Source organism: Rattus rattus, chromosome 10 (assembly GCF_011064425.1).
Source record: "Rattus rattus isolate New Zealand chromosome 10, Rrattus_CSIRO_v1, whole genome shotgun sequence".
Taxonomy (NCBI): Eukaryota; Metazoa; Chordata; class Mammalia; order Rodentia; family Muridae; genus Rattus; species Rattus rattus.
Window position 1 is genome coordinate 15973760 of NC_046163.1, and position 16600 is coordinate 15990359.

Consider the following 16600-nt stretch of genomic DNA (forward strand, 5'->3'; position numbering starts at 1 on the left):
CTGGATTTTAACAATTCATTAATGACTAGAGAAGTAGCTCAGTGGTTAGGAGGACAGTTCCAAAGGGACTGGGTTTGAGTCCCAGTACCCATCTCGGGTGGCTCATAACCAGCTATAATTCCAGTTCCAGAGGATCTAACATTCTCTTCAGACCTTCCAAGGAACATGCGCACGCACGCGCGCGCGCGCACACACACACACACACACACAAAAACACACACTCACAAATAAGTAAGATACAACTTAAAATATTCTGTAAAATTCTCTGATTACATTAATAGAGTGCAATTTGTTGGAAATCTATTTTCCTAGTACTAATGATCACAAGATTTACTTAGCAGAAATAAATGAAGTAATTTCCTAATGACCCGTTATTCGCATAGAAAATGAAAATATTACCTTAAAATCCTACCTACCTATTTCAATCAATATTTGACCCAGAAAGACCCAGAAATTTATTCATATACAAATGCATATATTTATTTAGAAATAAATGCAATTGCATTATTCATGGGTATATGATTAACTGGTCCACTTTTCTAACTTAATAATCTACTATGAAAATCAGTCTTCCTTCAAGCTGTAGAAATTATACATGTCCCATTTTTCTTATTTTCAATCTTGATTAAAATTAAAGTCACATTTGTGCAGATTGCTTAAAAATGCACACCTCAGGGTTTGAGAGATGGCTCAGTGGTTAAGAGCACTGGTTGCTCTTCCAGAGGTCCTGAGTTCAATTCCCAGCAACCACATGGCAGCTCACAACTGTTTGTAATTCCAGTTCCAAGGGATCTGACACCCTCAAGCAGATATACAAGCACAGGCAAAATACCAATGTGCATAAAATAAAAATAAATAAGTCATTTTTAGGGGTTAGGGGGATGTTTGCCCAGAAACCGGGAAAGGGAATAACATTCGAAATGTAAATAGGAAATACTCAAGTTAATAAAAAAAAATGCACACCTCAGGTAACTATGTAGTTTAAGTACTGCCATAGCCTTTTGTCAATCCAAAGTAAAATTTCAAATACATACATATATATATATATATGTTTTAATTAAAATAATGTTTATTAGTATATGTTAATTATACACAATGTGGTTCACATTGACATTTTCAAAAAAGAATATCATGTATTTGGATCCTACCCACTTCCACATTACTCTTTTGTCACCTCCCTCCTGTGCTGACCCATTCTTCTTCCCGGCCATGATCATTCTATGTTTTTCAGATACTTCTGTGAATTTTATTAAGGTTGCATCAGCTTCATACTAATCACAAGAGTTGAAGGAGTGAAGAAATTAAATTAGTTAAGTTTGTGATGGATTTTATGCCACATTTATATTTATATTTTGTATAAAAAAGAGATACTTTTTGCTACATGCTTGGGAATCTCACATAATCATTTGATTTCCTCCTAATTATTTGTCAATTTAAAGCTCCGTGTATGTGTGTGGGGGAGATGTTCACTTCTAAGGATGCTTGTTTCCTCCTGAATGTGCACTATTGAAAATTAAATTTAAATTGACTCATTAATCTTGACATATTTAAATCAGCTATTAATAAACCTTTTCATTTTAAAATCATTTAAAGTTTTAAAATTTGTTTGAGATTTAGAAGGAAAAATGTTTCCTTCTCATATCAAAAAGTTTCTAAGAAGCAGCATGGTTTCTTAGTCATTGAGAACACATTAGTTTTATTTTCTACTTTAAAATATGCACTGCATTTACTAGAATAGTGCATTTCAAGTTTATTTTGCCAGAACACTTTGATGGGTATTTACTTGATTGTGAATATTCAAAATATGATATCATTATTTATTATTGTGGGTACATTATGTAAATGTGTGGCTGGACATTCTGTGGCATGCACATAGAAGGGAGATGACAATTTTGTGGTGTCTGCGCTTTAGTTTCCCCTTTAAATGGGTTTCACACAGGTCACTAGATTTACAAGGTGAGTTCCTTTACCACCTGAGCCATATTGCTAGTCCATACATTTGAAACCTACACAATGGCATGACAGTATTACATGTACAATATAGAAAATAAATATATTTAATGAACAAAACTTTCTTTAAGATTGTCAACAGGCTCTTGAAATTAGCAAGTATACTAGTTAAGTTCTACCTCCCAACTGGGTGTGGTGACACATTTCAATACCAGTATTCAAGAGGCAGAAAGATAGGTGGAACCTTGTGAGTTTCAGGACAGCCTGATTTATATAGTGAGTTCCAAAGCAGCCAGAGCTGCCACATGAAACCCTCTATCAAAACAATAAAAACAATATTCTGTATTCCAGGGCTGGGGATATAGGCTCAGTTAGTAGATATACATAAAGCACACATAAAACCTTGATTTGATACCTAGAACTGCATAATTTGGATCTTGGCTTATGTCTATTTTCCTGGCATCTAGGGACAGAGTTGGAGAATTAGAAGTTCAAGATCATTGTCTACTATATAGTGAGTCAAAGGCCACCTTTGACTTGTATGAATAAATAAGTAAATAAATAGATGAATAGATAAATAAATAGCATGCTAAGACACTCATTTCACAGCACATATGACTGATTACATTTTATTGACATTGTAATGGTGCAGTTTGAATATATGACATTATCTCCCAAAAATAAGCTCTATGTGCTTAGCTTCATGGCACTTTCTCTAGGCTCTGGATGGCACAAGAACTGGGATTGTTGGGACTGGGAAAGATGGATTGGTTGGTGAAGCCCTTGCCACATAAGCATGAGGACATCTGTTTGAATGTACAGAACCCGTGTAAAAGGCAGAATTGGTAGCATGCATCCATAATCCCCTCACTCCTCTGGTAAGATAAGAAGTAGAGACAGGAGAGCCTCCGGAAGTTCCTGGGTCAGCTGGCATAGCACAGGCAGAATTGTACAACAAGCAATCCTGCCTGAAAGAAGGTGAACGGAAAGAATTGACCTAGAGGTTGTCCTCTGACCTACACAGGTGAGTCATGGCTCATAAACAGCTGTACATACACACAGAAATACAAATACCAATCCAAGGAAGGAGCATTGAACCTTCAACGACAATGAAACTGAAGCAAAGAAAAATCCCAGGACCTACCTGGACCAGGAACATAGCTATGTGGTGGAATTCTCCTCTTCCACCTTGCTTGACAGGAACAGTCATGAAGAACTTGCTTCCATCTCTAGAAAACACTGGCTCCTCATTCTATAATGGAGAGGGACACAGAAAAGGCTCAGAATGTCTATGGGGGCATCTTTCTACTCAACATCAAACAAACATAGGTTGCTGTTTGATTGGAATTAGTTTGGGAAATAGAAGAATTATTTTTTTAAATGACACATGGCATTTAGGATTTTCAAAAGTGAATTTAATCTCACATTATGCATATTAATATCAAAGTGGACATAATAATGAGGTTTCACATATTGTAGATGAACATTTTAAAAATTAGAGTGAAGGCCTGTGAGAAATGTATACAGACAAGTACTTTTATAGCTTGACTTGCATTTACACTCAGTAATTTATCTCTCAAACATAAGAAAACAGTGATTTAATTCTAAAGACCAGCTCATTGATATATGTTTTTAAATCATAAAAGTCTTCAAAAATTATTTTTGTGATATCATTTATCAAGCAACTTTACTATCAGGAAATTCCTTTCTGATACTGCACATTTGCTGAAAAAATAAGAAATAAAATGCCACATAATTGGAAATTACAGAGATCATTTATTTTAAATTCCCATCATGAATTAGTTCGTTTTCCTTAAACAAACACACAAAATACAAACAAATGCAACTCTAGTGCTATGAACATCAGTTGAATTTTTCATAAATCACAAGGACATATATGACTACATTTACTAAGCTTTTGAAAAATAGATTAGTCACATATATACATATATAAATTCAGATGAATGCATAGAGCTGAATGCATATTTGGTGTGTGTGTATGTATGTGTGCATTTATGTCTCCTTAGGAAGAACATAAATACATTTTACACAGAGACAGACATGTACAAACATGCATTCACACACATAAAAACACACACACACACACACACACACACACACACACACACATATGAGTACATTAAGAGAGCAAACATTTGATGTAGCATCACATTCTTTTCTACCTGATTAAAGAATGCTTCTAAACATCATGTGGGTTTTTTTGGAAGATTTACAAGTTTAATTTTTTATCATTTTAAAGCATACTTATATGAGTATGTGGCAGTTTCTTTGGAGTCCAAAGGTGTGGTATCCTCTGGAGCTGGAGTTATAAAGGAGTCACCCACATGGACTCAGAGAACCAAACTCTGGCCGTCTGAAAGAGCAGTGTGTGCTCTAACCACTGAACGAGTTCTCCGTCCCTGTTGTATGACTTTGAATTGCCCTCCTACACTTACAAATAGCTTCAGTTTGTTATTGTGAACTTCTCTCTTCTTACATGCTCCTTAGGTCAGAGCTTGCTGCTGACTCACCATGGCCTTCCTAAGATTCTTATCTTCATCTAGCTCTTCCTCTTAAATCTGCGTGTTCAACTCTACAGTCACCTTAATCATGATTATCCCAGGAAAGTCTGGTATTCTACTGCTATTCACAGTCTTTGCTGCTTTTACTTTCTACTCTTTTCTTATGCCACTTTACATCACTTAGAATATACACTGAACATATGTGCATCTGTTTATAGGTGTATGACACATGTAAGCAGGAAGTCTTCCTCTGTAACATGTGTAAAATGGGGCAAAAAATTACAGTCCTCACTTAAACATTCGCAGCATCTGGAAAACCTGTTCTTAACATCAGTGTCAAGGTAATTTTCATTTTTCACTTGGTGGTTAATCATGAAAATATATGATAATGTACATAGCCACTTGAAACCTCAGAAGTAATGTAAGTAAGTTAGAAAAAAATTACATAAGACAAAATGAACACTCAAAACTCATGATTGGGTGAACTCTCTCTTCTTATCCTCTCTGCCTTCACACATCCTTATGAGAGTGCTTCTGAGGAATGGGAAACAGGGCGCTCGACCTGAGCTGTTTAGCTCTATAAACTTCTATGTGTGTTACACACTTGCCATCCTATGTTCAAGTGCCTTGGAGGTAAGGCCAACCATGTCCATTCATTACTTCATTGCAACTGTCTTGAAAGTGAGTACGTGCTGATACTAAAGTCCTAATTATCTTAGAACTCTTTTTCCACTCATTACTGTGCCCAGCCTATTCCATTTTATGAAATTCTAAGCATTGTGTAAACTTCTCATAATCCTGCTGAATGGAAAAAAAATCAATTCTGATAGAACATCAAATTCATTTTCTTCCTAAACAATTGATAACAGGATGTTTTGTTGTTTAAAAATGAGTTCCACACAACACATAAATTTGAATTTAATATAGTCATGCCTGTTAAACTGTTAGGACTTTTCATGGCTCTAAAATTTATAGAACCCTATGTGTGAAGGAGAGCCATTCAGAAGACATCAATATCCATCATGTTCTTAATTTCTGTTGGTTTTCTTTTTAGTGTCTAACTTAATTGAATGAGAACATATTACTGGTTATAAATTTAAACTTGTACTTCTATTTCATTTTGCATAACAGGGTAAAATTGTACTAATAAGTGTATACATATATACAATAAATTATTTCTCTCCTTCCATGTATATAATGCTGTCTATGTATTTCCCTGTGAGCCTATAAACGGTCTTTCTACCTTCCTATTTCTAGTGAAAGAATGTGTAAGGCAATGCTTTTGTGTGACATATTGCTGTAGGCATCTATTTCAATGGGGAGCAATAGAAAAAATCCTTTCTGTTTTTTTGTTTTTTTTTTTTTTACAGAGAGATAGTAGATTTTGATACATAAAAATTACATGTGATGTGCCTGGGTGGGGTGATACCCACAAGAGCTTCCTTTTTTTCAGAGAAGGGGAGGGGTATATGCGATGAGAGCCTGTATAAGAGTATATTGGGAGGAGAAGGAGCTGTGATAGGGATGTAAAATGAATAAATAAATTAATGAATGAAAAAATTATATGTAACTTTGCAATAATTTTATTGAGAGATGTTATCAGGTTAAGGTTGCAGGAGAGGTGAATTTAAGAGGTGGTTTATGATGAAATTTGAAAATAATATAGGCTTTGGACAAGAAATTTTTGGGGAAAATTTTGTTTCTCCTCCAAAAAGGGGATATATGAATTCCCTCTATAGAGGAGAGTAATAATAATAGAATTAAGAAGATGATTCTTACAACAATCTGTAATAGAATTGTGATGATTTTCAATTTCAACTGCTATGGACTATCTAAGGCCGTTGATTATGATGTAAAGGTCTGCGGGAACACACCAAGTTGTTTCAGTTATGGAAATGAAAATCTCTATATCAAAGAAGTCTCTCTATCAAATGCACAGCACACCCCTCTGTCTAGTCTTACTAGCCAGCTTGCTCTATGGAAACTTGTCCCAGCCCTCCTTACAAGAAGGCCACCATACCCTACCAGTCATTTACATGGATTCTGGGAATACATATTGATTCTTATGCTTGTAATAGAAAATGTTCTAAACCATGAGCAATCTTCCCAGACCCTTAGAATAATATTTTAGAGAGAAAAATATAGCTATCATGTGAGGGAAATGTTTATAATGCCCAAAATATGACACAGGCCACCTATACTATACCTGTTTAGAGATCCAGGTGTCAGATGTCATCTCGTATTTCTGAAAAAGAACAATTGCCTCATGAAGCATCTATGATCAAGATGAGCATTCATCCATGCAACCTTTCTTACACTCTCCTCTTCAGACCTTCACCCTCTCTTCAACTAGAGAAGTCCCTTCAGAGATCCTTCCTGTTGGTAATATTGATTGATTGAAAAGTAGGGATGCCTCATTTTGATGAGGGTCCCTCCCAAGAGCACATCACCAGGGTGGTACAGGTGCAAGGTCACTCTCCAGTTGTGTTTTATTGCACCCCTCAAATTTCAGTGAACCCCCAGACCCTGTTCTTCCTTCTTTGTAGACATCATTTGGAAACAATACCAAGTCTCTAGCAGAGCTGAGCAAACAGCAGTAAAATTCAAAATCTAGATTTTTTTAATTAATTCAATCTCAGTCATAACCATTTTTTCTCATTAGCACTTATTCTGTGTTAGAGAGAAAAATCCAACCTATGACAGCCAGATTTTATTTTCCTTTGAAATATTTTGTGAATGGTTACAGCCAAGATCATTGCAAAAGCCAAATTTGACCAATTAATCTCAAGTTAATTAGATAAAATATTTTAGAAATAATGTCATTTCATCGTGACATAAAGCTCATGTTTGTTGAAACATACAAATATATATATTTTAAAAGGGAGTCAAATTTAAAAACCTAAATGCATGTATATATATACAATGCCTTCAGAGACCAAAAGGAAGCATAAGATCCTTGGAGCTGGCCTGACATGGTTGTGATTTTCCTAACATGGGTGCTGGGAACTGAACTCTGGTTCTCTGAAAGAACATCAATCACTCATAACCACTGAAGTGGAATTCTAGCTCCAATCACTTTCTTTTTTGAAGCATGTATTTTCAATGTTTCACTACATGTGGCTTCAGGCACACATTAGAAAACATTTAAAGAAAATATTCTTTAATACTCCATGTTCACTAAGGGAATAGCCATTTTTTTCTACCCAAGATATAAAATATTAATGACAGGTGCTTATTAGTGTCACCCTGGTTTTCTTAAAACTCCAGAGGTAAATTGTTGTATGCTATCATTCATCATACAATTTAAATGTGCAGAAAATGAAATTTTTAAACTTTGACAGCATAAAGTCACCACAATCTCAATAATGTTTTAAATAAACCCAATGAGAGACATGAGGCTGTATAGCATTTTAACTCATCTTGTGGTTATGTAGCAAAAATAATTAGACTTAGACTATCCCTGCATAGAAGAGTTAACAGGATTCTCTATTTGGGCCAGTTTTGCCTCCCACATGTAAAGGAAGCGTTCTACTGAACGAGGACAAGTTTAAAATTACCAGGTTGTCAGCTGAGTAAACAACCCAAATAGAACAGTTTTTTTCAAGTACATCAGGAAGTCTGGCCAACCTATAATGTAAACAAATGGAACATAATGTTTGGGAGGATGTTACTAACCTACAGATGAAAAGCACAGCTCCCACTCTGTCAGTGATGGTAGCTTTGAGTATCCAGTTCCAACTCAAGAGATTCAATGACAAACTGCTGCCTATTTAATTCTCCTCTTGTAACAGTTATTTAAGAATTGTGGTTCTAGAATGTCCACAGGAAACGAATGTACACTCCAAGAGTGTTTAACTTCAGGAGATTTGATGATTTTATTTATGTGTGTATCATCAAGATACAGAACCTTGGGTTCTCTCATTTTACAGAGTCCTACAATGGCTCCAAGGAGACAGTCTTCTCAGCTTTTCCCTATTGATCTTTTTTTTTTTTTTTTGGCTATAAGAAGCCAGATAATTGAACCATGCATCATCTATTGGTGTCAGGCTTCTCTTTTGACACATTTTTAGATTTAGATGTATCCCTCTCTTGCTGCTGTTGTTGTTTTTAATATATATTTGAATATATATGTATATATATATATATTTGAATATATATATGTATATATATGCATTGTGTTTGCAAGGTAGGGTGCATTTGTGTGTGTGTGTGTGTGGGTGTGTGTGTGTGTACCTCTACATGTGTGTGTGTGTGTGGGAGAGAGAGAGAGAGAGAGAGAGAGAGAGAGAGAGAGAGAGAGAGAGAGAGAGTTCATATATGTAACTTTAGGAGTAGGAGTAGCTATGCTTTTGCACGTGTGAACATCAGAGGATAGCACCAGGTAGCAGTCCTTGCCTTCTATCTTATTTAAGATTTCTTGTTTGTTAATGTCTATGCCAGGCTACTTGGCTTTGTGAGTTTCTGGGCATTCTCCAGTTTCCAGCACCTATACTGCACAGAAGAGTTGGGATTACAAATACCTGCTACTGCATCCAGCCTTATGAGACGTCTAGGGATCTGAATTCAGGTCCTCATGTGGTCATAGCTAGAACTTTACTCAGAGACACATCTCCCCAACACATATAACTACTCCTTTTTAAATGGCTTGGTAGAATTCTATCAAATACATCAATATTACTTAGCATTTAACCCACTGTTTTCTACCAGCATCTTTTCGCCACTGTGAATAAAATATTGTGAATATTTTGTTTTCCCTGCAAATACTTTTGTAAATATCTTTTCTTCAAATAGTATTGGAACAACCAAGCAGGCGCTCATATAGGTAAACTCTATGAAGTATTTTATTATGCATGATGTGTTTACATTTTTTCTAATTCTAATTGATCTTCAAAATGTATTTTAATGGAATTGAATTATTTTTGTTTCTTTTCTACATACAGAAATACAAAGGTTGAATACATACGTTAATGTTTTGTTCCTTCATTCACAAACTCTGTTTGACTCTTAGTTGATGTTTTAATTTATTCATTAGCCCATGTACTATTATCTCAAGATTTTAGTGTACATTTCTCTAATATATAACTGGGACAAACACTTTTCACACATTTGTAACTTTTCTCATAAGTCATATATTCTGTGAGTTGGTTGTTCAGTTGTTGTACTGGTACAATGTATTTATTGCATTATTTATTTGTCTGTTATGCCTTTAAGAAAACAGCTTTATCAGTTGTGATTTTGTTAGCCCTTTTCATAACAGTTCCTGACGAATTTCTGATTTTAATGAATTTCCATATTTTTCTACAACTGGTGATTATTTGGCTTATTAAGTAGAATAGGATTGTATTATTTTTTTCTGCTGCTATGATTAAATATCTGACAGGAGGAAATTTATCTTAATAAATAGTTATTGCATATTATAGTCTGAGGGTGATAATACACTGTAGCATGCAAGGCATGGGGCAGGGGCAGGGGCAGGGCACGGGTTGGTTACATTTCATTCACACACAGCGGGCAAAGAGTAAACAGGAAGCAGGGCTGACTGCCAATCCTCTACTTACTAAAGCTTCCACACACACCCACCAACTTGGAACACATCTCAGACATATGAGCCTAGGGGGAGTAGTTCACATTTAAACCACGACCTCAGTTGAAGTCCACACTTTCTGTTGAAAATGTGATGTTATGTTACTTTAGATTAAACAGTATGGTTGATCTCAATATGACATTAGGTCATTATGAAATAGTTGGCAAATAGTTTCTTTCTATGTGGTTAAAAATTGTATCAGTTCCCCTACAGAGTATGTATCAATTGAAACATTAAATGATGCCTCATGTTCTGCAAATTATGTGATTCAACTGATAGTTTGCTTTTCTCTACTGCTTACCTCTCATCAGTAAGAGTACATAGGTTTCTAGTTAGTTTTGAAGTCAATTTGTACAAAACATTTAACTTATTTGTAGGAATATTTTGAATTGTTTACATGTATAGATTCCCAGTCAATTTATTTCACTTTTTTCTTGAAGTGATGTGTGTGTGTGTGTGTGTGTGTGTGTGTGTGCATAACATGTATGTGGACATCAAAAGACAACACTCCTGAGTGATTTTTCTCCTTCCACCATATAGATCCTGGGAATGATCTCACATATCCAAGTTTGTCAGTAGACTACCTTACCATCTAAAACACCTTGCTGGATCCTTTATGCATTTATAAATACATTTTTATTTTAGTGAAAGCAAATCTGAGTAAACAAGGTATGATGGTACACACCTGTCACCCAGGACTCAACCAGGAAAGGCAAGAACATCAGAAGTTCAAAGTCTTCCTCCTTGCCATTGTGAGGTCAGCAAAGAATGCATAAAATACTTTCTAAAAAGGTCCAGAAAGGAGGAACTGAAGAAACTTTAACTTAGAATACGTTAAAATTGAAATAGAAATGATCATTTAACATTATTAAATCTTTTAATTGAAGAACATTCACTTAGTATTTTTAAAATGTCTTTATAATGCTGTGGCACTAAATATTAAGATTTTTAAATGTATCCTGGCATATTTAATCTTAATATTTTTTACAATAGAAATGTATTTTATTGCATTTCCTGAATACTTCATTTTGAAACAAGTTAAATTTACAGAAGAGTTAAGCCCAGTTTTAGAAAGTTTATTCTTTAGGTATAGTTAAACAATATTTTTAAATACAGATGCAAATGTGTCTTTTAAAGATTCATTCTGTTTTATATCACCAAATCTACTACCAGGGAAAAGTTACTCCCACTGTGAGTTCTTTCAAAGCTTCTCTCCAAGATTCCTAGGGAACCTATTTAGTTCTCATAAGTTTTTTTTTTTTGGAGTATTTTCAAAGCAACAGAAATGAACAGAACTGGATTTGATTCTCAGTCCCCATATTAATATATTTTGTTTCTTAACTCATTAGGGTAAGTTAGGTTCCATATCTTTTTGTTTAGCTCTTTAATTCACATTATTCTGGGAGTCCTCTATTTTTTTTTCTGTCTTTTAAAAAAATATCTCACCCATTTGAGGACATCTGCAATTTTCTTTTCTGTAATCTTCAGAGAAATTGTCTCATTTTGAGTTGAGCTCGTTCTCAAGCTTTTGATGTTCGTAACAATTTTCTAAATGTTAGATTACATGCATGTTCTATAACACACATCTAGTCAAGAGTGTTTTTGGTTTTATGGTTAGGGTATTTCTTTAAATTTCTAAATATTTGGTGATATATCACATATTTATAATTGAACCTCTTTAGTGTTAAAATTGTGGATTCTTTATTTCCTTTTATATTTATATTTATTTTAGATGTATTTGTTTATGCCTGCTTATCTGTATGTGACCATGTGCATGCAGATACCTGAGGAGGACAGAAAGTTTATTGAGTTCTCTGGAGTTTGAGTGACAGGTTGTTACCAGGATGTGGGTGCTGGCAGCTGAACTGAGCTCCTCTGCCAAAGCAGCAAGCAAGCACGCTTACCCTCCGAACCACCTCTCTAGTCCTTCTTTTCTCTATTTAAGGCTGGTGAACAGTCCTTTAGCATTCAAAAAGTGCTTTGGGGCTGGAAGGTAGCTTGGCTATTTAAGGTTAAGGTATAAACTTCTGGAGCTAAAAGAATTATATATACACTTTGTTGTTGAACGTTATATTTCCTAACTGTTTTTTTTTTTCAAATTCTGTTGTTGAAATATTTTGTAACTTTACTGGTATTTAGGCTACTGTAGTGTATATACAGGTAGGATTACCTAAGACACTCAGTGGAATTGTATCTATTTCTTTCTCAGTGAATCCATCTTGCTGTGTATGAATTTTGAAGCATTATTATGGATGTGCAAATATTTAAATGATCAGATGTTCCTGATTAGTCAACAATATATCATGGTCAAATGACTATTAATCACTGCTCTAGTTCTGTTGCTCTAGTTTGATTAGCTAAAATACACATTTCCTATGTGGTCATATAATCCACCCCCTTTAAGAAAAAGCTAACCTGAGTCATTTTGACATTGGCTGCCTATCAATCTGAGATCTGTCAAGCTGTTCTTTTCTGGTTTATGCTGTGTCTGACAAAACGTAGACAATATTCTCTTAATTATATTCACTTATATTATTGTTGTTTTCTCTGAGAATAGTTTGAATATTTTCACTAAATCTTTGATTTGAAATAATTTGATTTAAGCTTTTAAATTATTATCTTTATATTGTTTTGGATTTACCAAATCCTTGAACATGTTGAATACCTTGTACTTATTTATAATAGAGAAATATTATATGATTTTGTTTTTAGTGTTTATATCCCAGTATATTTGTCCTAGAGTTTTCTAAATATAATTTTACATGTACAGCAATTTGCATTGTTAGACATATAATTAACATTTCTGTGGAACTGAGTTAAGAAGGAAAGCAACTAAGTATGAAGGTGTCAATTCTCAGTTCTCTGGACTTGGTGTGTGCTGTGACCAGCTGTTTCAAACTCTTGCTGCTGTAATTTGTCCATAATGATTTACTATACTGAAATTGTAAATTTGCTCTCAGAAATTCACATTTGTTTGTAATTTTTTGTTTCCTTCTGTGTGTTCAATGTGTGTACTAAATATCTCTTTAATCATTTGCAGAAATCCTGCTGACCCTAACATTGCTCTGCCTGGTTGTATTCCACATGGTTCTGAGGTCAAAAAACTGGATTATAATTCTCCAAACATATAGAATATTTTTATAAATTATGCATTGTTGAAAAGTGTCTATTGAATTTTGATTTTACATTAAAAAGTGAAACTTTTTCTTCTGATAATAAAGCAATGTTTTAAACATTGAGCCAAAGACCGTAATATTTTCTCATAGCAATCAGTTGTGTCTTTTTCTAGACAGCCCAACTTCTGGGTTTGAGTTCGCTAGAAAAAAAACTGATTCTCAATGATTCCAATAAGGCAGTCATGGTTTGTTTAAGGTCCACTTCCATGCCTCTTGTTCTCTATCAATACAAGGCACAGGATGAGACATCATTAGAGCACTTGCCTAGTATGTCCTGCTTCTTCTACTATCCTATACTTGAAAACAGTTGTTTTATATAATATTTAGTGGTTTATTGGGGAAAGGATAACTAGCAATCATTTCTTTATTACGTAATCTGAGAATCCATTATTGATCCATCTTCTTTGTCAGGAGCATTAAATGTGATGTAATTTAAGTTATTGCATAGTTTATCAAAAGTTATTTTAGAAATTTAAATCCAACTAATTGTTATAAATAATCGGAATGAGAGAAATGTTTTGTCTACTTTTACTTACTATAGGTATGGAAACACCATCACTGAGCTAGGATAAGCTAGACTGGGAAGAGGCCATCTCTAAAGAAAATGGGAAGGATACTTCCAATAATGTGAAGCCATTTTCTTTAGAGATGGACTCTCTCCAGTATAGCTCATACTAGATGTGTGGTGGTGTTTCCATACTGAAAAGAGTTCCATCAGGATTAGACTACATACAGTGGACAGGTATCCATTCATTTCTTTAAGAGCGGTATGTGTTCTCCTTTACTTGTTCTTGATGCTACTGTCTTTAAAACTTGAAGTATTTAAGGGTAAATGGCAAAGTGTGCACTTCTGTTTAATATCTTATGTGTGTATTGTGTGGTGTGTGTGTGCATGTTCACCTATCTTTGTTTGCACATGCATGTGGAAGTCAAAGGATGAGATTAAGTATTTTAATTGTTCTTATGTTACATATTGAGTCAGGGTCTCTTGCTCAGTCTGTAGCTCAGCGGTTCAACAAGTGTAGCTAGCAAGTCTGCTCCTCTCATGCCCAGTCTCCACCTTCCAAATGCTAGATTTTCAAAGTACCAACCACACTTCACTGTCATTTATTTGGCTACTCAGGTACCTGAGGATGTAAGGAAAGTGGCTCATACTCTGAGACACTTCCTCAGCCACAAAAGTATACACATTAAGTATTTATTCCCTTTCCTACTATTGTTAGAGGAAGAAAAATGTTTTCTATGAAACCTTAAGAAACCTGACTTTCAAAGCAATGACTCCTAACCACTTTACCTTACAAAATGATGAAGATAAATGAAACTCACCCTACTGCATGCCCCGGTGGTAGACTCACAGACTGTGAGGATGGAGATGTTCTGAGGACGATTCAACCACCTGACCACTGTCCTGGTGTTGCTCACCCATTTAACCATGGTGATGTAATATTCTCTAGTTTGGAAACAAAAAGTGAAACTTACACTTAGATCATGAGGATCAGTACAATACTAGTAAGAGCCATGTGTTGTTTTAGATACAATAACTGAAACATTATAACAATTTTGTATTATGTGTAGATATGGATACATATACACATATGTATTCTTTCAATGTTCACATATACAAATTAAGACTTAAATATGAATATATATACATATATATGATAGAAGAAAATGTTAGAGTAAATTATTTACTAGAAAAGCAATTTTTGAAAAAATAGAAACCAGCCTATACTTGACTTCTCCAAAAAAAATGTTTATTGTTTGAGACTAGAATGTAAAAGAAGTATCTAATTTTAACATTGTGGTATACTTTGTTTAAAGAACAACTTATAGCTAATAAAAATGCAAAACTTAATCTTGGCTTAATAGTTATTCCTCATTTGCAACCTTAATGCTTGTCTTCTGCATAAAGTCTTTGTCTACAGGGGTATTAATGGTATCTATATTTGTTAGTGCTCTTGACAACTAGTAAGTACTTTAGAGTATACTAGGTGTCATCTTTAAACATGTTTGTGAGAATTTCCATTTTATGAGTTGAAGACTGAATAAAAGGAGAACGTGAGCTGAGTGCCAGCATGCATTTCTCTCTGCTTCCTGACTGTGCTGCCATGTGACCAACTGCCTCATACTCCTTCTACCATGAATACCACAACCCCACTCCATGATGGACTATGTCATTGCTCTGTAAGCCCACACAAATGTTTCCTCTCTTTAACTGCTTTTATTAGGTCTTTGATCACAGCAACAAAGGGAAATAAATAATACAGTGGAATTTATTTTTGTCAACTATGTATTAAGAACAAGTTCTAATCATTTAGACATAATATTTTTATAGTTTTGCTAACTCATCTTGTTTCGAATAGTTAAAAGTAAAAAAGAATTCGAACTGAAACATCTGACTGGGTATTAAGTCTTTTGCATAGAAGGAATGTCAATTACTAATATAATTATTCTCTCAAAGTGATGGGAGATTGATATAAATATGTAATATAAATTTTATTTATGACATATTTGATATCATGTTTAGAAATTAACATAATGTATCATAAAACTCAGAGCTCCCATACCTCAGAGCCCAAGTATCATAATTTGGTATGTGATAAAAAGGAAAAAGAAACAACCTTTCCAGATACTTTATTTCATAACAGAGGAGCAGCATTAAATAATAAGTGAAAAGTGCCATTTATGCTTCTTGTGTTAAAGCCAATGTTTGCAGACTGCAGAGCTCCCCCAGCAATTAAGAGCAATTGCTGCACTATCCAAAAGAGAGGACTTCAGTACCTAGCACCCTCATGGGGAAGCTTAGAACCTTCTCTAACTTGAACTCTGGGACCTAATGCCCTCTTCTGGCCTATATTGGCACTGCATTCATGTGGTATACACTTAAATACAGGTAAATAAAAATACATAAAATTAAATCTTTAAGGAACTAAAATAAAGCAAAATGCTTGTTTGAGTTAAAAATATAGATAGTAAAACCTGATAGAGCAATTCTCTTGTCCTAGGAAACTCTGGGCAGGAGATCTAGCTACATAAATCTTAGATTTTTTTTTTGTATGCTTTTCTGAACAGCTACAGTTCCCTCTAAAATTATCTGTTATCCTGTCAAAGCAAAGGTGTCAGCAGAAGGATGAGTATAACTTTCCAAGGAGTGATGTCTGACATATTATTTTTCAAGTCTATTCAAAACATCTGGAAGCTTTCACAACCAGGTATTTATAAATTGCCAAGAAGTTTAGAGAAACCATAACATCAGTTTCTCTAAGGAGTACATGGGGCAATCTTGAATCATATGCACAGCTGGTTTGGATACATTCTTTGATCATCTCCCTGGGCCAGGAGTTTCTACAAGGAAGAGTGTCCTACTC

General features: G+C 34.6%; 1 protein-coding gene across 1 annotated transcript in view; it reads right to left on the minus strand.

Moving 5' to 3' along the window:
• The window catches only part of Dpp10 (dipeptidyl peptidase like 10), a 101109-nt gene that overhangs the window by 67772 nt on the left and 16737 nt on the right, over positions 1-16600 (minus strand). The window contains exons 3-5 of the mRNA XM_032915754.1: positions 14559-14682; positions 6679-6717; positions 3095-3202 (exon numbers count right to left, since the gene is read on the minus strand). Of these exons, the coding sequence (XP_032771645.1) occupies positions 3095-3202; positions 6679-6717; positions 14559-14682 (271 nt within the window). The remainder of the gene's footprint in view (positions 1-3094; positions 3203-6678; positions 6718-14558; positions 14683-16600) is intronic.